Source organism: Brassica rapa, chromosome A10 (assembly GCF_000309985.2).
Source record: "Brassica rapa cultivar Chiifu-401-42 chromosome A10, CAAS_Brap_v3.01, whole genome shotgun sequence".
In the NCBI taxonomy this organism is placed as follows: domain Eukaryota; kingdom Viridiplantae; phylum Streptophyta; class Magnoliopsida; order Brassicales; family Brassicaceae; genus Brassica; species Brassica rapa.
In genome coordinates, this window is record NC_024804.2 from 10669641 (window position 1) to 10690805 (window position 21165).

The 21165-nt window shown below is 33.8% G+C and overlaps 3 protein-coding genes across 6 annotated transcripts; all 3 read right to left on the bottom strand.

The window, feature by feature from the left end:
- Positions 1 to 6109: 6109 nt before the first annotated feature.
- On the bottom strand, positions 6110 to 8059 carry LOC103844943. Of its 4 annotated transcripts, none has more exons than XM_009121771.3 (3): positions 7757 to 8037; positions 6462 to 7224; positions 6110 to 6374 (listed from the first exon to the last, which is right to left on the bottom strand). In XM_009121771.3, exons 2-3 carry the CDS (start codon positions 7206 to 7208, stop codon positions 6327 to 6329), a joined length of 795 nt encoding a protein of 264 aa, XP_009120019.1. In that variant the 5' UTR covers positions 7209 to 7224; positions 7757 to 8037; the 3' UTR covers positions 6110 to 6326. The 4 variants fall into 4 exon arrangements, with proteins under 4 accessions (XP_009120019.1, XP_009120021.1, XP_009120020.1 ...); XM_009121773.3 differs by lacking the exon at positions 7757 to 8037 and adding an exon at positions 7650 to 7738; XM_009121772.3 differs by lacking the exon at positions 7757 to 8037 and adding an exon at positions 7377 to 7624.
- A 2190-nt stretch (positions 8060 to 10249) lies between these two features.
- LOC103844945 (protein translation factor SUI1 homolog) lies at positions 10250 to 11249 on the bottom strand. The gene is made up of 2 exons (XM_018655467.2): positions 11020 to 11249; positions 10250 to 10809 (listed from the first exon to the last, which is right to left on the bottom strand). Exon 2 carries the CDS (start codon positions 10776 to 10778, stop codon positions 10440 to 10442), a length of 339 nt encoding a protein of 112 aa, XP_018510983.2. The 5' UTR covers positions 10779 to 10809; positions 11020 to 11249; the 3' UTR covers positions 10250 to 10439.
- A 1436-nt stretch (positions 11250 to 12685) lies between these two features.
- Positions 12686 to 17714, bottom strand: LOC117129272. Its single transcript, XM_033282793.1, has 2 exons — positions 14123 to 17714; positions 12686 to 14018 (listed from the first exon to the last, which is right to left on the bottom strand). Exon 1 carries the CDS (start codon positions 17352 to 17354, stop codon positions 14319 to 14321), a length of 3036 nt encoding a protein of 1011 aa, XP_033138684.1. The 5' UTR covers positions 17355 to 17714; the 3' UTR covers positions 12686 to 14018; positions 14123 to 14318.
- Between the last annotated feature and the right edge of the window lie 3451 nt (positions 17715 to 21165).

Below are 21165 nucleotides of genomic sequence, written 5' to 3' on the forward strand. Positions count from 1 at the left end.
AGGCTTCAAGGGTTTAACTACGATGACGGTTTTTGAACTTCACAAAAACTTGATCAACCTAAACTGATTTAGGCCCAATAAAAGCCCACCTTAGGCTTTTCTTTTCCCTCTTTTTACTAGGGGTAGGCACTTCGGTTATTTTATCGGTTCGGTTCGAGTTCGGTTCGGTTTGGTTGGTTCGGTTCTAGAATTTTTCCAGCTGAAGTAAATCATAGTTAGTTTGGTTTGGATCGATTTCGGTTCAGTTATGTTTGGTTCGGTTTATGTTCGGTTTGGCTTGTATTCGATTCGGTTCGGTTTAATCGGATTTCTCTTAGTTTATTTATTGTACAAGAAATCATGTTTTAATACATACATGTATGGTTGTCATGAAATAATCGCGTTGGACATAATCAAAAATTAAGTATGTAAATTAAATTCAATTTAATTAGACTTGGCTTAGGTTTTAATTTTAGGGTTTAAAAGTATACGGTATTGAAAAAAAATTAACATAGAAATTATGTGGGCTTAATGACGAATATTACAAAAGTTAGACGAAGTGTCTTGGAAATCAAATTAAATTAGGATTTAATTCGTGCAAAAGGAAATTACGTGGGCTTAATCTTAAGATTTTAATATCTTGATATTACTAATATTTTTAATTTAAATAATTATAAAAAAACTTCGGTTTATCGGTTCGGTTCGGTTTAAACCGAACTGAATTGAACCGTTCGGGTTGGAAAAATCTGAACTGAAAGATTTGAAATGGAATTTGGTTTGGTTCGAATCGGTTTTGGTTCGGTCGGTTTGGTTCGATCGGTTCTGTTCGGTTTTTTTGCCGATGAATCGACGATAATGCATTTTTGAGAGTGGATCATACAATTTTTTTTTTTTTTTTTGTAAAAGTCCATCATACATTTTTCTTACCTCGAAACAAATAATAACCCCTCACATTGATCTTTCTGATAAAAAAAATCGACTTTTGATTTGCTTGAATTCAATTATCTTGGATATGGCCGATACAACCACCAAAAGATAATTAGTCAAAAAAAAAAACCACCAAAAGATAACAAACCACTCTCTTCAACAGAACCAATGCAAGAACCAGCAAGGAAATCAAACCAATACAACCACTTTACTGATCATTCTATTAGCTTGGTTGTTCTTTAAAGTTTAAATCTTATTAGAAAACTAATCTTATTACCATTTATTTTTTTAGCTTAAAAGATTTTGTTTTATTTTATGTGTAATCACTATTTTTGTGGCTGCCTTTTGTAACTCTCACAATTTGTTTGTTTTGTTTTAAAATATTCTAATGCTTCTTTATTATTATGTTATAAATTACAAAATGATTATTGTAACGCCCGACCCGCCCACAGCTAATGGGCCACCCACGCCCGCTCTCTCGGCCTGTGGGCCCCATCCCATCTGATGGTCGGTCGTTAATTTTCCAAAGGCTCGAAATCATTGTTTACTGACCCTGCAATCACCACCCGACCTTTTCCCATGCTTTGGCCTCACTCGCACGCTATCGCGAATCACTTCCCGATAGGTCACCCATCCTTCCACTACTCCAGCTCAAGCACGCTTAACTCTGAAGTTCTTTCAGGATGTGCTCCGGAAAAAGGTAAGTCAACTTTGGTGACATAGGTAGCCAAATCAATTCTCTTAAGCCTTTCCGTATATCACAACTCGGGATGTTACAATTATATTGATAATTTTACAACCAATATCATGTTTGGTTTTAGCTGTTTATTTGCACCACCTTAAGATAAATTCACGCTTGACGATTAAGTAATTTTGTATAAGATTTTCTCACTTATTTACAAAATTGTTAATAAATTATTTGTCTAAAACGAAAAAACCGATAATTAGATGTACAGTAAAAAGTTCTATAAATTATAAATATTGAGACTTTTTATATTTTATTAATTTATAGAATTATTAATTTACAAAAATTTCTTTCTTAGATTTTTATTTATTTTAAGATATAATATTTCTAAAATTAAAATATATATTTGATTTTAATGTATATACATTAATTAATATTTTGAAATTCGACTTTATATTAGTTTTATTATATTATTTAGTGTATATGAAATATGTTTCATAAAATTTAAATGTGTTTTAGATATAATTTTACTACATCTGATCAAAATATATCAAATGTTAAAAAATATAAATAAAAATTCATTATGAATATAAAACAAATAATATAATGGTTAGTTTGTACTTATACAAAATGTATATACATATAAATTATTAATTTATAATTTTAATGAGACTATCTATTTACTTAAAAAATTTAAAAAATTATTATCTTATTATTTTATCGATTTATGTCATATTTTAAACATGTCAAAAATTTATTAATTTATAATATTTATGTATTTACCGAATATTAATATATAGATTTTCTACTGTATAAACATCCTCCTATATATTAAAAGAGAAGTCACTTTAGTGATTTCTGGTGACGTGTCGCTCATAGGTGAAGTTTCAATTTAATTGTTATAATTTGATTGGTCGATTGTTCTTAATTTTTATTTATTTAATTTAGATCTAAAAATTTAAAGTAAGTCTAAAATCATTTAACACCACTTACCATATAATCTAAAGAATATTACAAATAACAATTTATGGAAACTAATTCTCGAAATTATAGAAAGATTAATAATGTTTTATTTATCACTTTCAATATTTATAAACTATAAAATATAATGAACGAAATTTATATAAGATAATTATAATAGTTTTATACTCTACTTGATGAATTGTATTCGAATATAATTATATAATAACTATTTTAAATATAACAAAATCCAAACATGTTTATTAATATTATTTTAAATGATTTATCGTTGTTTAAAGAATAAATTTATCAGAATTTTAAAATAACTTATGAATAGTTTAAATGTAAGTTACCTTATTTAGTTTGCAAAGTAACTTATGAATAATTTTTTTTCTTGCGCAAGTTGCAAAGTAACTTATGAATAGTTTAAATGTAAGTTACCTTATTTATTTTAAACATTTATTACCCAAGTTATTATCACATTTATTAAAATTTTAAATGCCAATTTACCTTAATGTTTCTAAATTCTTAATTCGTTTATAATGACTTACCTTATTATAATATAAAATTCCCAGTGAAATAGTTAATAGGAGGATAACTTTCTTTAATCTATTTCAATATTTATTGTGAAAAATAAATATAGCAACGTCATTTATTTTTGAAAGGTCGACAATATAGAGTTGTCTTATTGAGAATAAGCATTTCTTGCGCAAGTTAGTATCACATAATTCGACTTTTAAATCTTTCTAAATTGTTAATTCATTTTTAATGACTTACCTTGTTTTAAATATGCATTACTTGCGCAAGTTCTTATATATATTAAATGCAAACCAGCTTATGACAATGTAGAGAGTAAAAAAAAAAAAAATTGCCCTAGGGCCCCTAGCAGTGTTGAGCCGGCCCTGGTAAAGATACATGACGTATTGAGGTTAGGATTCTTCACTTGTGGAGAAATTACAACAAAGATTCCGGAAACACCGTCGAAATGGTTTTCGTTGATAAAGAAGTAAGTAGATTACTACATTTTTTACAACTCATAATCGTCTTTAATCTTTTTTCTCAATCCAACTCATATAACTTTATCTCATCTTCGTGTAGGGGACAAGAATTCATGCTTCAGTTGGTGAGCAGCTCATCAAACAATTTGAAGGGAAACTAACCGAGGGCGATGCAAAGGTCGTCTAGTTATTCAAATTGTACGATGCTATTGGTGATTATCGGACAACCGCGCATCCGTATAAAATTGGCTTCTTTCAAACAAATTTTGTTGGAACAGCTGATGAATTTCCGAGTGAAGTTCCGGAGAAGTATTTTGTGGATGCGCGGTATGTCAATTTAATATTTTGACTATTTCAATTTAATATTTTGACTATTTTGCGGATGCGTGGTATACCTTCACAGCTTACGAATCAAGTATTTCGACTATTTCGATGACGGTATGTCAATTTAATATTAGTTTTTCAATAAAATTTAGAAACTTATAGATCTATCAAATAATGTTAACCCGTCCAATTGCTTACAAAATTTAAGAAATTTTTGCAGGTTTCTCATGGATTTTGGTTTGTTTATCGAGAATTGTGCTTCATAATTTATATTATTTATGGATAATATTTTCAATTTTATTATATTTTCTTTTAATATGTCTACATAAATTTTTCGATATTATTTATGTAAAAATAATATTATTCACCTAAAATAAAGAATTACAACATATATACAATACAATTCTAATTAATGATAATATAAAATCTGTTACTTCTAAAACTATGCACTATTTATTCCATATTTTGAAAGAGAAATCACTTTAGTGATTTCTGGTGACGTGTCGCTCATAGGTGAAGTTTCAAGAAATTGTTATAATTTGATTTGTCGATTGTTCTTAATTTTTATTTATTTAATTTAGATCTACAAATTTAAGGTAAGTCTAAAATTATTTAACATCATTTGTCATATAATCTAAAGAATATTACAAATAACAATTTATGGAAACTAATTCTCTAAATTATAGAAAGATTAATAATATTTTATTTATTACTTTCAATATTTATAAACTATAAAATATAATGAACAAAATTTTATATAAGATAATTATAATAGTTTTATATTCTACTTGATGAATTGTATTCGAATATAGTTATATAATAACTATTTTAAATATAACAAAATCCAAACATGTTTATTAATATTATTTTTAAATTATTTATCGTTGTTTAAAGAATAAATTTATCGGAATTTTAAAATAATTTTAAAATGTTATAAATAATTTATAAAAATATAAACCTACTACATATTGATTGAGAAGTCATATAAGTGATTTTTTTATTACGTGTCGATCATAAATGAACTCTTCAAATTGTTATAATTTGATTGGCCGATGATTTAAGGATTTTATTTATTATAATTATATCTAAAAAGAAAGGATAATTCAATTACCACTTTCCAAATAATCTATATAATTTTAGAAATAATTATTTATGGTAACTAATTGTTGAAACTATGAAAGAGTAATAATGTGATCAACTTTTTTATATATTTGTAAATTACATAAAATAAGAAACAAAAATATTTATTTGAATTGATATAATGATTTTATATACGTATAGAAAGCCTTATATTTGCATATAAAGTATCATAATAACTATTAATGTCTATTAAATTCCATGCATGCTTTATAAATCATTTATTAAATTATAAATAAATTTATAAAATTATTTATATTGGCTTTATCATATGTTTTAAATTATAATAAGAGGTTCTATATGTTCTTTGGGAAGGTGAGCTATATCATCATTTTTTTTTCTTCAGTTCTTTTCCTATTGCACATGTCGTTTTCTGATTTGACATGTGCAAGTTGCAAAGTAACTTATGAATAGTTTAAATGTAAGTTACCTTATTTATTTTAAACATTTCTTGCCCAAGTTATTATCACATTTATTAAACTTTTAAATGTCAATTCACCTTAATGTTTCTAAATTCTTAATTTGTTTGTAATAACTTATCTTATTACAATATATAATCGCTCTTGAAATTTTTTTCTTAAAGACACAAATTATTTTGGGACATTGCAATTATACATATACACAATAATTGTCTCTTGATATTGAAGTTACTTTGTTCCCTCTGGTCCATGTCAAATATTGAGTACAAGCTTTTCTTCATGACTGATGTTTTCTCGCAAAGACGGTAGTATTAAGATATAAACCCGTTACTTCTAAAACTATACACTATTTATTCTATATTTTGAATTTTGTTATGTTCGCACAGAGTGCGGACCGGTCACCTGGTTAGTAAATATTTAATAAAAGCATTAAATTAAGAAGGCTTCCACGAAAAATACGGTTTTATACAAGAAAAGAAGCTCAATTACACACTACTTCCAAGTTATGTTTTTCATCACAGCTGAACCGATGCTTCCTGCACACCGTATTCTCCAGTATTGCAGCCTCCTTTCCCCCACCAACCACACATGCCAACTGTTGTTCCTAGTGGTTTCTTTCGCACAAAGTTCCTCTTATTAAAAGATCTTTTGATCCAACTTAATCTAACAGTTTTGATCCATAGTAGAAATTTAAGATTTGACTTTGGTTATTCTAACAGTTTCGATCCAACTATTATCTTAAGAAAAAGTAGTTATGAGCATATATCTATATAACGAATCATCATAAACTTTTTCTGACATCTTTAAGCTAGACAGTAGTTAAATTCTGTTTCCCTATTTCTGATTACAATGAGATTGAATCAGCCTTTTACAACTCTCAGCGATTTGCAGCAAGAATCACTGTCCTTGAGAAAAATGGGTCTCCCTCACATTCTCCTGCACGGCCTAAGACATATCAAACATGAATTCTACAGAGAATAAACATAAGTAAAAACTCTGGATAAAATCATCAATTAAGGTTGGTTTGGTTACCTGAAGAAGCTCTGTCATCTTGCCACGTCCATAACTCGGCATTGGTTTTGGGATATGTACTGGATGGACCGGGTGTATCGCCTGCAAAGGCTCAATAGACAGAGCCTGCTCTTCTGTCTCGGGTTCAGTGAACTGTGACGTGCTGTTATGGACTTGACCTTCCTTCATCACTCGTGTAAGCAGCGTCTCAAACGGCTTGCTATTACTACCTCCACTCACTTGAGACTCGGTCTGCATATGTCCCTGGTGGACCGGGACACTCCCACTGCCATTCTCCACGACCAGACCCAAAGGATGGTTGGGCATTGCTGGATTAGCGGGAAGAATCGGAACAGGAGCCAATGCTCTATCACCACGCTTCTCACGGAACCTAGATTTACGACCTCGTTTAGCTGGCAATCCGTGTTGATGCGTCACGTCGCTGGTTCTTGTTATCATTGGAACATGAGGAGCAATATCGTTATCAACCGATACAGGCTCGCAGCGACCAGGCCTGAACACCACACCTCTAAGCACGGTATCAGAGTTACCAAGCTTAACCGAAAGCAAGAAGCCGGCTTCAAAAGTTGCCTCGATGACGCCAGTAACGTGCTGCCCAACCATAGCTTCATCGCTTTCAATGTGGCGAGGCTGCTCGGTGGAGTCTTCTAGCTTGAGGTGCTTTCTGGGGCGACCAGGTTTCCGTTTGGCAATGACTTCACCAGAGACAGTGTGGTTGTTGTTCTCCTCATGGCTTTCCTTCTCCATTTCGAATTAAGCCTATCTGAAGCAGTGAAGATGCAAAAGTGAGAAAATCATGAATACACAGAGACGAGAGACCATCACAGAGTTTATATTACCAAACGCAAGATTATCAGAATGGGTAATTGTTGTAAAACAAAATGTTATCTCAAACTGTAACAGCAAACACTAAACCTCTTTTGCGTTTCAAATCTTGGCGATTTATACAAGATGAGATCCCACTAGTAATCCAACATGCAAACCCATGTTTAGCCCCTAAATCGCGACTCCTAATTACAAATTATCTCATAATCATCAGACACACTAATCAAAACACACAAAATTAGCAATTTTTTTCGCAGTTGCCCTAGAATTGAATTCAAAGACAATTGTTTGTTGTCGGATACCAAAAAAAAAAAAAAAACGAGTGACGAGAGAGAGAAACACACACATCGCAAATGTTATTACCACACAGAAAAAAAAAGAAACAGGACTCATGAGCAAAAAAGCTTGAAACTTTCCATGTGTAAACACAACAAAGAGAGAGAGAGAGAGAGAAAAAGAAACAAAAAGACCTGAGATTTTTCGCCTCCGTTTCCTCAGCTTTCTTCCTGTGGAGGAGGCATTAACAATGAGTCAAAAAAGGGTAAATCGGAAAAAAAGAACATTTGTGAGTAAAAAGAGGGCCTCAAATTTTCATTACACAAAATGATTTTGTGGATTTGGTGTAATAAACTGATGGTTTGTTTTTGTTTGGGCTTTTCGGATAATATCTTCTGGTTAGATATTATATTTTGCTTTTGTCTTTGTTCTTTACAAAATTACTCGTTGGGAGGTCACGTGCAAAACACGTGTCTTGAAATATTTTCGAATCAACATTGGGCCCTTTCTTAAAGAAATAGGACCCCACCGTTATTACCAAAACATTAAGCACAACTATTTCCTTTTGTCGATTAAGCCCAATTAATTACAATAGCAGAAATATTCATCTAAGCCCATTCATACTCAACATTGGACTGGTTTTGCACGAACCTAACTATGAGTTTAAGGGTTTCATAGAGACTGTAGCTTTAGATTTTTGATTTGGAATTAGGCTGTAAATTTTGTGTCTGCAGAAATATTATTTTAAAGAGTTTGAAAGCATTAGATATGAACACTAAAAGTTTGATTTTCAAAGTCAATATAATTCCTTTCATTTTTTTTATGTTGGTTTAGATTTGCTTACTAAAACATGCGTATATTTCATAAGGTGGTTTAGGATAATGCCGTTATGCATGAATCTTTATAAACAGAAAATAACTGCGTAAATTTTCATAAGCAAAAAAATTGGATTTATAATATTTTCTATAGTTTGTAATATAGCATAACTAATCGCCATTTTGATAGAAAATTATGAAACATGTCACCGGAAAGCTTTGTATTCATTATATAAGACAAACAAGAGACATCTCACTAACACTCTAAAGAACATATCTTGCACTATAAACTAAAACTTAGAGTCAAGAGAGACTTTCTTATACTCAAGAGTCGAGAGAGAGTTATAGATTGTGAAATGAAAAATCTTTGAAATGGAAGCTGGGTATTCTTTGTCACAAGAAGCGTTGTCTTCATTCTGTATGACAAAACAAGATTGTTTTTTGCAGGTTGTAGCAACATGTCGCCGAGAAGCTTTGTCTTCATTATGTAAGAACAAGAATCAACATCAATTGTTAAGTTCTGAAGATAAGCTTTGAAAATTTATAATGTTTTTCATATAGTTTATTATTAAATCAATAACTTAAAATCAATTGTCAAGTTTTGTAATCGATTAAAATTTAAATTTAAACATATTTTTTAGTTAATGAATTTTAAAATCTCTACAGTATATTTTGGATTTTGATTTTCATTATTTGTTCATGAAAATCCAGCACAATTGATTTGAATTCAATCTTAAACTAGATTTTGACCCGCGCTTTCAAAGCGCGGATTTATTTTTGTTTTTTTTTCAATTGACAAATATTTAGTAAATGTCACATTTTCATATATTTGTGTTTTATGTTATAAAAGACTTAAAAAAATTATCTTTATTTATCGTATTTCATTTTAAATATGACTATTTATGTTAAAAAAATTAAACTTTATTTTTTTAATGAATTAAGTTGGTATAACTCTGATAAATTAATTTTATTATGGGGTTAATATTTTAATTAAAAAATTATATACTTTTAATAAAGATTTATACTTTTCAATAAAAAAATTCAATTATTTTTATGAATGCTTAAATTATATTAAGAAAAGAAAAAAATAATAATTAAGAATAGTTGAAAAAAAATTATTTGAACTTGGACTCAATGGCCCAAAGAAAAAAAAAAGTGAGAATTGAATCTGATTTTTTAATAGGTCCAAATGGCCCAAGAGAGATTTGATTTGGGTTGGATCCAAAAATAATGACCCAATATAGATTTGTTATTAATATTACTTAATTGCCCTTAATGAAACATGCAATGTTAGTGAATGAAACATGCCCCTAAGGTAATTATGACAATAGGATCCTGCTTTAATAGTATAGATACAAAGAATTTTTAAATCTTTTGAAGAATAACACTAGATTTTAAATCCAGATTTTAAATCACTGATTGAATAATATTATATTTTAAATTAGATTTATAAATTTTAAAATCATTCAATTAACATTGGATTTATTTAGATTTAAACACTATTTAAATACATAATTGAATAAAACACTAATGTGGCTGTAAAAAGCAATATAAGAATGTGCAAAGCAGCACATACCATATACTGTTTTCTTTTATTGGAAACTTGATTCCCATACAATAAACAAAATATTAGTGTTCCAGAATTTTCACAAGACGTTTGTGTGTGTTGCTTGCTCTTATGAACCACATTTTGAAGTTATTCGATCAAAGGAAGGATCAAAATAATTTCTTCACGTTCGAGTCTATTTCACCCGTTCTCTGGATGAAATCCATCAGAATTCACAAGTCACTTTTCTAGTTCTGATTACCTTGTTTCCTACCATTTAATAAACGACAGATCGAGCTAACATAACGTAACCAAGAGATGGGAAAAATAGAACAATCGAAAATTTATCATTGCAGAAGTACTCAAACATCCCACACAACTTCAGCTATTAAACAGAGAACCACAAAACCAAAGCTTCAAACCAAAAGAAAAGACCCTTTAAAAACCTCTAATGATGATCGATCACACAATATTATTCGCATATAAAAGAGAAAGATAAAACCGAACGATCCGAATCTAGAACCCGTGGATCTTGATCTGATCCTTCTTAGCAATCCCAGTCTGAACCAAAAAGTGAGAAACTTTCTTCCTCTGATCACCCTGAAGCTGAATGATCTTGCCTAGCACCTTGTCCTGCACAACGTTCCCGTTGCAGCAAAAGTCTTTCTTAAGATCCTTGAGAATCTTCTCGTAGCTGTACTCTTTCTTCAGACCTTGGACCGTCGTCAAACTCTTTTTACCATTCCTCTGCTGAATACGGACGTGGATATACTCTTTTGTCCCTGGTGCATCTGTGTCTTGAGCTTCTGCGAAAGGGTCATATGCTAATGGTACCTGGATGTCTAGCTCAACCATGTAAACTTGGAAAGCTCTCTTTGGATTCTCTCTGCACATAATTGGAAACAACAGGTTTAGATCCAGAAGCAGATCATGAGTAACAATAAATATAATAATCAAGAAACCAAATCAAACAATAAACATAGATTAAACTTGAGTAAAACCCTAACAATCAAGTAAACCAATTCGCGTGACGAGAAGATCGCTAGTTCTAATAAATTAAATATCAGAAGAAATAGATGGGAAGACGAAACCGTACCTGAAGATGTGGGGGAAGACCGAACAAGTATTTGACTTTTGGTTTTCAATTGATGAGAAGAGAGAGGAGGAATAGGTGTGTATATTTATAGGGCTTTTTTTAAGAAATTATGAGGCGGTTAGATCATAGCCGTAGATCTCTATCAATTAAATTTAGACACGTGTATGGATAAGTGCTATTTGGTGACCAAGTTGGATGTTCCACGTTAAGAATAATTACTTCTTTCCGTTCAGCTTACAATAAACGCGCAACTCTCTCAGATTCTTGGGGCCCATTAACAGCGTTCATTTCTATATATAAGAAAGCAACAAGTGGGTCCTTCTATTTCAACAAGTTGCTAGAAGATTCGCGACGACTGTGTAACTTGGAGAACTCAAGTTCGATACGTGTGGTTGTTGTCTGACGGACAAAAAGAAGAGAAGAGAAAAAGAGATTTTGAGCAATTGGGAAGAAACGAACTCCACGGGTAGGGGTGGGCGTTCGGGTACCCGTTCGGGTTCGGGTCGGGTATTTCGGATTTTCGGGTATTTCGGTATAGAGGTGTAGAACCCGTTCGGGTATTTTTGTACTTCGGGTCGGGTTCGGGTATTTTTAGTTCGAATTCGGTTATCTCGGATCGGGTTCGGATATTTAGATTTTGAAAAAAAATTAAAATTTTCATTTCTCAAGTTTCTTGTATTTAAAAATATAACTTTCAGTTAACTAATTTTTTTTTCTAATAGATTGAATGGTTAATAGATTTGGACATAACATTTTAAAACTAAAAAGATATTAATTTAGTTATTTTTTTTTAAATTTTGGATGTATCTTTTTGTTAATTTTTGAAATAAAAAATTTGACATGCATTTTAAGTGAATAACAAATCATTTTTTCTGTAATTGTATGTATATCATTTGAACTTAAAGTATGTGTAGTATCAATATAAATATTTTATATAAAATGAGAGATATAAACTAAAAATATAAGGTTAATTATACATATGTTCGGTTATCTTCGGATATCCATTCGGGTTCGGGTATTACCCGTTCGGGTTCGGGTATCCAATCTCTCCTTATTCAATACCCGTTCGGGTATTTTGCTACTTCGGTTCGGATTTCGGTTCGGGTTTTTCGGATCGGGTTCGGGTGCCACTTCGGATATCGGTTAAAGTGCCCACCCCTATCCACGGGTGTCATCATTCCATGTGTGTAATATTTTTTCAGTTATTAAATTAAATCAACTAGGTGTTTTATCCGCAATGCAGGCTTAAACATTTTCATAACTTTTGAAAAGTTCTTTGTACACTATATTCATAATTTTAGTAAAAAATTTAATTTGATTAATATTTAATTATATTATTTATGTTTTTAACTTTTTACTAAAATACTTTTTCAGATTACAATACAATATATATATATATATATATCTTTTTTTAATTATATTTTTATATTTTGGTTAATTCAATATTCTATTTTTAATTATATAATTAAGAATTTTATTTGATTAATATTTAGTTATATAATTCATGTTTTTAACTTTTTACTAACAGATTTTTTCAGATAACAGTACAATATATACATAAATTATCTCTTTTTAAAATTATTTTTCAAATTTTGGATAATTCTTACTATTATTAATTTTAATCAATTATCTAATCAAATAAATTCAAATTTAGTTTTTTTTTTTAATTTAGCTATATATTTTATTCATTAAGGTTATAAACGATATTAACCGCTCTAACTTTTAACCTGAGAACTCGATTCCAAAAGCTTACTTCGCAAATAATAATATAGATAAATAAATTCTGTTAAAAATATTGATATAAATGCATAAGAAAATGTTTCTTCAAAAAAAAAAAAAAGAAGAGAAGAGACCGTACCGTACGTCTTTATTGATCAAAGCTTACTCGTTGCTCAAACTTCGGATGATGTACTGAAGCATACCGCCATGATCATAGTACGCCAGTTCCAACTGATAATTCGCATAAACCCCCCACGTTAGACCTTTTTAAAAATATGCTTACAATCATTATTAAAGACAAAGCTTGGTCCAAATAGTTTGTTACTTATTACCTTGGAATCTAACCGCAAAGTGCATGCAAAAGGTTTGCCAGTCTCCGTAGTCGCAATTATGTCTTGTGAAACACAGAGGAACAATCCAAATACTAGCTAAGTTGCTACGGTGGACTCTATCGAAGCTCGTGGCAATAATAGCTTTCACTCCCTAATTAATAATGTTAAAATCTCAAGGTTACGTGATGGTAGAAATGACCAAAAGATCAACAAGCCTTTTAGATGAATGATACTTATAGCAATATATCTGTTAAGTCTACTGCAACTCAAGAGTGTTGACTTCTGTTGGACACAAAGACACAACAAACACAAGATAAGGAACTGATGGTTTGAGCTCGAAGAACAGAACCATAACATGGGAAGAGAAGAAGGTGTTTTGCGGTTGTAGAAGAAATGAAAGACAGAGCACACACACAACTTTAACCAGTTTACTCCCATTAACTAGGGTAGCTACGTCTGGCCGAGACTTTTTTCGGAATCCACTAGAATCATTGATTACAACAAGGAGATACAACTGACCCGCCTAATACCCTTCACTAGTACTTAGACTCACTCTGTAACATTCCTTGTAACTTGAGAAAACGATTGTATACAAGTTTATGCTAATACAATCTTTTCTCTATCACTCTCTCTATATCCTTACTCTCTCTCATTACCTCATGCCTTTATATTGAAGATGCATTAGGTTTACTCGTGCTGATGAGCCTCCATGGGGATGTGTATAGCCGTTGGAGACGCTCCCTGATCTTATCCTCAATGCAAGAACTCTTGCTTTATTGATAAACATGTTGTAAAAGGCTGATGAACCCCACTTAAGAAACATAAACCTTTCCCAATTCCTGTCAGATTCTAGCTGCATACCTTTTCCCCAAATTTCTGGTTTTGCCCCATATACTTGGTCTGAGTGATCAAACAGAAGATCAACAAGAACCTGTATGCAGAAATGAACTAGAAAATTGTGGAGTTAGCTACATGTTCTTATACATAATAACATATGGGAAACTGCTTTATATTCGACACATCAAATCATCAAAATGAAGCAGTTAACTAACCCGTGGATTAATCTTGTTAGGATCATGACCAAGACTCTTCAGGGCATCCCTCATAGCAGCAGAGCCGGTCCTGAAGTTTTGGGGGCCCTATTTAAAAAAAAAATATTTTAAAGATTAATAATATTTTTATTAATTTTTATTTTAGCAAAACTTAGTTTTTTTTTTTTTTTTTTTTTGACAGCAAACATTTACAGACTCATGTAGACTCTGTAAACCAAGGTGGTAAATCTGCATCCATGTGCACGACGAAAGACGATTGTTGCCGAGCACTACGTGCCAAGCTATCCGCCCTTTTGTTCTCCGTCCTAGGAACATGAACGATTTCTGAGCTGACAAAACTTTGTCGCAGAAGCTTGATATCTTCCAGGTAGCTTTCAAATGCTGGCCATTCCTCTGGTTCCGAAACCATCTTCACCAGTTGAGAACAATCCGTTGCAAACGTAACCTGAAACTGCCTTAAATTTCGCATACATTCCATTGCCCAAATTAATGCCTCCATCTCCGAATGAAGAGGTGAGAGGGATGCCCTTACATTTCGTGCCCCCAATAAGCTATCAAACCCTGGTAGCGTACTAAGCCATCCTTGTCCTGAAAATAGATCTTTATCTTTCCAAGAACCGTCTGTGAAGCACCATCTTCCTAGGGTCCCTAAATCGGGCCTTACCTGTACTTCTTGTACCAACCTATGATTATTAATAACCTGTGCCTCAGCCCACAGTGTTGATTCAACTTCTGCCAGTCGCAGCGTGTCTCTTGGATCAGTGTCAAGGTTACTGAACACTTTGTTGTTCCGTCCCTTCCAAATATACCATAATATCCATGCAAACTGATGATTCTCCATTCTTGGATTAATTCTCCAAAATAGATGGTCCATATTAGCAAAAAGAGAGCCAATTGGGAAGATGTTTGGATTTGATGGAATCTTGGATAATGCCCACACTTGACGTGCTGGAGGACATTCAAAAAACACATGGTTTATTGATTCCTCCGGATCTCCGCACCTGGCACAGCAGGTGTCTCCTTGTATCCCTCGTGCTTTTAGATTTTTCGTTACCGCTATACAGCCAGACAACAACTGCCATAAAAAGTGCTTTAGCTTCGGAGGGCACCTCACCTTCCAACAAAATGCTTTGAGGATATCCACATTAGGACCATAAAAATCAGGTGGTCTCTCCTTGTCAGGATAAATCCTTTCTACCTGATACCCTGATTGTACCGTATATTTTCCATTCTTGGTGAAATGCCATCCATTCCTATCTGTCAACTGATTTCTACTCAACGGTATACTCTCAATTATTTTTGCATCTTGTGGATCCACCAAGTTTCTAATTGCCTGTACATTCCATGTGCGGGATTCCGGATTAATGAGAGAATCCACTGTGAGGTCCGGGTAATTATTATGAAGGTTTTTGTTAGCTGGTCTCGGGCGAGTGGATGGGAGCCAAGGATCATTCCATACTGAAATAGATGACCCTGTTCCAACCCTTTTAATTAGTCCTTTACAAACCAGAGATCTAGCAGAAATAATACTCCTCCAGCCATATGACGGGGAATATGAGCGAATCGGTTCCAGGGGTGAAGAATTCCTGTAATACCGTCCCTTGAAAACTCGAGAAAAAAGAGAATTTGGCTTCTCGATCAGCCGCCACAACTGCTTCCCAAGCATTGCCGTATTAAAATCAGTCAAATCCTTAAAACCCAACCCACCACTGTCTTTATGGGCACACACTTTATCCCATGATTTCCAATGCATACCTCTTGTACTGCCTCCTGGACTCCACCAAAATTGGGCAACTGCACCTGTGAGCTTCTTCACTGTAACTTTCGGCAACCGGTACACAGACATCACATGGTTTGGCAAAGCCGTAATCACTGATTTAATAATCACCTCCTTTCCACCCTTGGTAAAAAATCGAAAGGTCCATCCATTAACCCTACTATTCAGCCGTTCTTGTACGAAGCCAAACACTTGTACCTTAGAACCTCCTAGACTTTCGGGCAGGCCTAAATAAGATCCCATTCCACCTAAATTCTGAATTCCCAAAATATCCCTTAATTCTTGACGACTATCTTCATCAATCTTATGTCCAAATTGAATTGAGGATTTCTGGAAATTAATCTGTTGTCCAGAGACAGTCTCATATTCCTTTAGAATCCTGAGTATAGTTTGACACTCTTCCTTGTTTGCCTTACAAAAGAACAAACTATCATCTGCGAATAACAAATGAGAGATTGCAGGGCAAGCTCTTGCCACTTTCATACCGGTTAATTGTTTCATCCGCTCCGCCTTTTTAATATTTGAAATTAACGCCTCCGTACACATGATAAATAAATAAGGGGATAAAGGATCGCCTTGACGTAATCCCCGCTGGGGAATAATTAGACCTCGTGGCTGTCCATTGAGAAGCACCCTATATTGAACCGAAGAGACACACTCTCGCATTAATTTAATCCAATGAGGATCAAAACCCATTTTTTGAAGGAGAGCCTCAATAAAATTCCACTCTATCCGATCATATGCCTTACTCATATCTGTTTTGATTGCCATGAACTTATTTTGACAGGACTTGTTTGCTCTCAAACCATGAAACATTTCCTGCGCGATAAGAATGTTATCCGAAATTAACCTTCCTGCCACAAAAGCCGATTGTGTCTCTGAAATTAGTCTGGGAAGACAACTTTTCAGCCTTTGACATAAAACCTTTGAAATTATTTTATAGCCCACATTACAAAGACTTATTGGCCTCAGTTCCGTCATCCTTGTCGGTCTCTCTACTTTTGGTATCATACAAATATTAGTTATGTTTAGCCTTGGATCCAAATCACCTGATACCAAAAAATTATTCACCAGTTCGACCACATCCTTTTTAATAACATGCCAGGAATGCTGAAAAAAAAGAGCTGTCATTCCATCCGGACCTGGCGCTTTCTCCGGATGCATCATAAATAAAGCTTGTCTCACTTCTTCCTCTGTTGCTAACCGCAATAGCCTTTGATTCATCTGAGGAGAAATTGATGGTCCTATCTCCTCCAGGAAACTATCAAACTCCGTAGGATTAGTGGAATTAAATAAACCATCAAAATAATCTACAGCCACCTTCTCAACTCCGTTATCATCTGTGATCCAATTACCCGCATCATCATGGAGGCCCACTATTTTGTTTCGGATCCGCCGTTGCTTTGTCAGAGCATGATAAAACTTAGTGTTCAAATCCCCGGATGAGTACCACATATTTCGACTCTTCTGATGCCAATACTCCTCCTCATCCTTGTAGGCCTCCTGTAATTTCCTGGAAATCTCAATAATATCCTCTTGGGATCTATTAGCAAAACTTTGTTTGAATTATGTATTGTATTGTTTATCAAAAAAAAAGTATTCATTTTTAAATTATAATAAGAAAAGACCTGTTACTTTCAGTTAAATTTATGCATAATATAAATGTATTTTTGTTTATTTTTAATTCAATATTCACATTTATATATAAATATATATGAATATATATGTATAAATAATTTTTTTTTGTAAAATGGGGGCCCCACAAAAATGGGGGCCCCATTCAAATGTTTCGTGGGTGTATGTTCAAGCCCGGCTCTGCATAGCAGTAAGATCAACTATAACTGGCACTCCAGTGAAAGCCTAACCAAGAAAATGTTCTATCAAATAAGTAAATGTTCTTACGAGATGTATTCCCAGTCCATTATTTTCTTAACATCACCCTTCGTGATGTGAAACTTGTCACAATTACTAATAGCTGATTCCAGTAGTATCCGGAGAGAATATAGATGGTAACCTATCTGCAACATATTAAGAAACATGTGTTATGTATTAAGAACGAATAAAGCAAGACAAGGAAGAGATTTGGAGGTAACAACAAAAGCTTCTTTTTTTTTGAAATAACAACAAAAGCTTCTTACCGACTCTTGGATCGCTTAAAGCTGGTAAAGAGTAGACGTTTCCATACTCTCCACCATCAAGCTTGTGAAGCGTTGTTAAGATATCTTTGTAGGCTTGTATGGATGTTCAGAAGCTAAATTTTCATAACTTTAACTGTTAGATTAGAAAATGATACAAAAGTAATCATATTAGGATCATCATCACATGATTTGCTTCTTTTTTTTATTTGCGGAACAAATAAAAACTGAGAACACTTCAGCCACATTTAAGTGAACTACTGTATCCCCAAAATGTAAAATAAAACAACATAAGTGAACAACGATTCGTGTCACAAGCTAAAGAAGTGAGTATATAACAAAGATAACCACCAAGTAATTACCAATGGTAGCGAACTTCCATTTAAATTTCTCTAATACCAGAGTAGCAATCCTTGTAGCGGCAGAGCACAATGGAAACAAGCAGAGAGACGAGGCAGGGGAGATTTTAGATAGTGAATAAGCACTAAGAAGGAACATGCACCCTGGATGAGGCATGCCTAAACATGGCTAAAAATCAAAACGGCATATAGGTGATTAAAAAACTTCAGAAGGAGGAGAACAAAAAGGATCAATGGAAATCCTAAAACATGATTGAAGGAAGAGAGCGAGAGAGTAAGTCGGCAAAGCTTTGTATTAGTTGTCTACCAACAAGAACGAGAAACACATTACAACTTAAGGAGGCCACGTCAGTAGTTAACCGTTGGATGGACTCAGAGTAGACGGTTGGTGATTCCTCTTTGACTGTAGTAGACAAATGAATTCAAATGGATCAACGAATCTTTGTTAGAGGAATCGAAGAAGATGACAAAATGAATAAAATGATTCTGTTATTCTGTTACAGAGTGAATGCTCTGTTTATATACATACATAATGAACCGGTTTACTCGGTTAAATGTTGGTTTATATTAAACCAACTATACATTTCATAATCTACTCTAATACCCTTCCTCAAGGTGGCATGTAGATCGAAGAGAATGCCATCTTGCTGATTAATGTGTGAAAGATAGCTGGATAGAGCGGCTTAGTGAAGACATCGGCTAACTGATTGTGTGTACGAACGTGTAGTGTCTTGATCAAGCCTGTCAAAATCCTCTCACGAACAATGTGACAATCAATCTCCAAACACTTGATTCTTTCATGAAACACTGCATTATTGGCGATATGTATAGCCGCAGTTGAATCACAAAAGAAAGCCACAGGTTGATGTTGATGAACTGTGAACTCACGTAGAAGATTGACAATCCAAACTATCTCACGAACAGCAAGTTCCATGGCTCGATACTCTGACTCTGCAGACGAGTGGGAGACAGTAGTTTGCTTCTTAGACTTCCATGCTATTAGAGAAGGTCCAAGAAAGAGGCAAAACCCTGAAGTAGAACGTCTAGTATCTTTACAAGAGCCCCAATCAGCATCGGTGAAAGCCTTTAGAACCAAGTCTGATGTAGAACTATAGAATATCCCTTTTCCAATAGTTCCCTTGAGATAGTGTAATACCTTGTATGCAGCTTTGAGGTGCGTTTGTGTTGGAGCCGAAGTGAATTGACATAACTTGTTGACCGAAAAGGTAATATCCGGTCTTGTTATAGTCAAGTACATCATCTTCCCAACTAGTCGCCGATACAAACCAGGATCACTGAGTAAAGGTTCACCACTGTCAATGCACAGCTTGATGCTTGGGTCCATTGGGATTGTAGATGGTTTACAAGCTAGAAGACCAGTCTCATCAAGTAGTTCTAGAACATACTTACGTTGACAGATAGAAATTCCCTGACTGGCTCTTGCTATCTCCAGACCAAGAAAATATCGAAGGGGTCCAAGATCTCTGAGCTTGAAGCGCTTCTTTAAATCTTCTTTTAGCTGATCCACAACGTCATCATCATTGCTGGCAATGACAATGTCGTCTACATAGACTAGAACAGCCACATACTTTCCATTCACATTTCTGATAAACAAGGTGTGATCAGAATGTGAAGACTGAAATCCAAGAGAAAGCAATGACGCACTGAACTTGAGGAACCATTGCCTTGAAGCTTGCTTAAGTCCATATAAAGATTTGTTGAGCTTACACACCGGATTTGGAGGAAGCATTGTACCGTCCTTAGGTGTGTAACCAGGAGGTAATGACATATAGATTTCCTCAGTTAGATCACCATTAAGGAAGGCATTAGAGATGTCAAGCTGTGTTAAACTCCATCGTTTTGCAGCTGACACAGCTAGTAGAGTCTTAACAGTAGTCATCTTGGCCACAGGTGAGAATGTATCAACAAAGTCTATCCCCTCCTGTTGTGTATAACCCTTTGCAACCAAGCGTGCTTTATATCTCTCCAAGGTGCCATCAGCATTTAACTTGACTTTATACACCCAGCGACATCCTATTGCATTCTTTCCAGGAGGTAATGAACACATTGTCCATGTATTTGTACTCTCCAGAGCTATTAATTCTTCATTCATGGCTTTGATCCACTCATCAAACTTCTTTGCCTGATTGAATGAAGTTGGCTCAACATGTTTGGTAACCGCACAAACGTATGCCTTATATCCTTCTGTCAGCTTCTCATAAGATAGATGAGCTGCGAGAGGATAAGGTATGTCAGTAGCAGTCATGTTGCAATAGTAGTCTTCCAGATAAGCCGGTTGCTTAGAAGTCCGTTTTGATATTTTCTCTGCCTCTATAGGAATTTGACTATCAACCACAGGTTCATCAGTTACAACCACAGGTATCTCTGTGTTAACAGACGTGGGAACATCAGAAGCTATGTGAGTCTTATTCACAACTACAGGATCAGTATTTGGATAGAGATCATGATGAAGATCTGATTCAGAGCACGTGAAAGGGAAGATGTCTTCATGGAAAACAACATTCCGTGACACAGAGATCGCATTTGTATCAAGATCCATCACTTTATATCCTTTGAAACCGGCTGGATAGCCTAAGAATAAGCATGGTAATAGGAATGATGCTTCGCTGACTGTAGTCTTGATCCAGCAAGTTGTATACTTCAGCAAGATCCGGAATGTGTTTCTTCATAATAATCTGACTTCGAGCATGTGAATAGGATTCGTTTAAGCCAGCAAGGAACTTTATGATCTTAGCATGCTCTGTCTTCGTG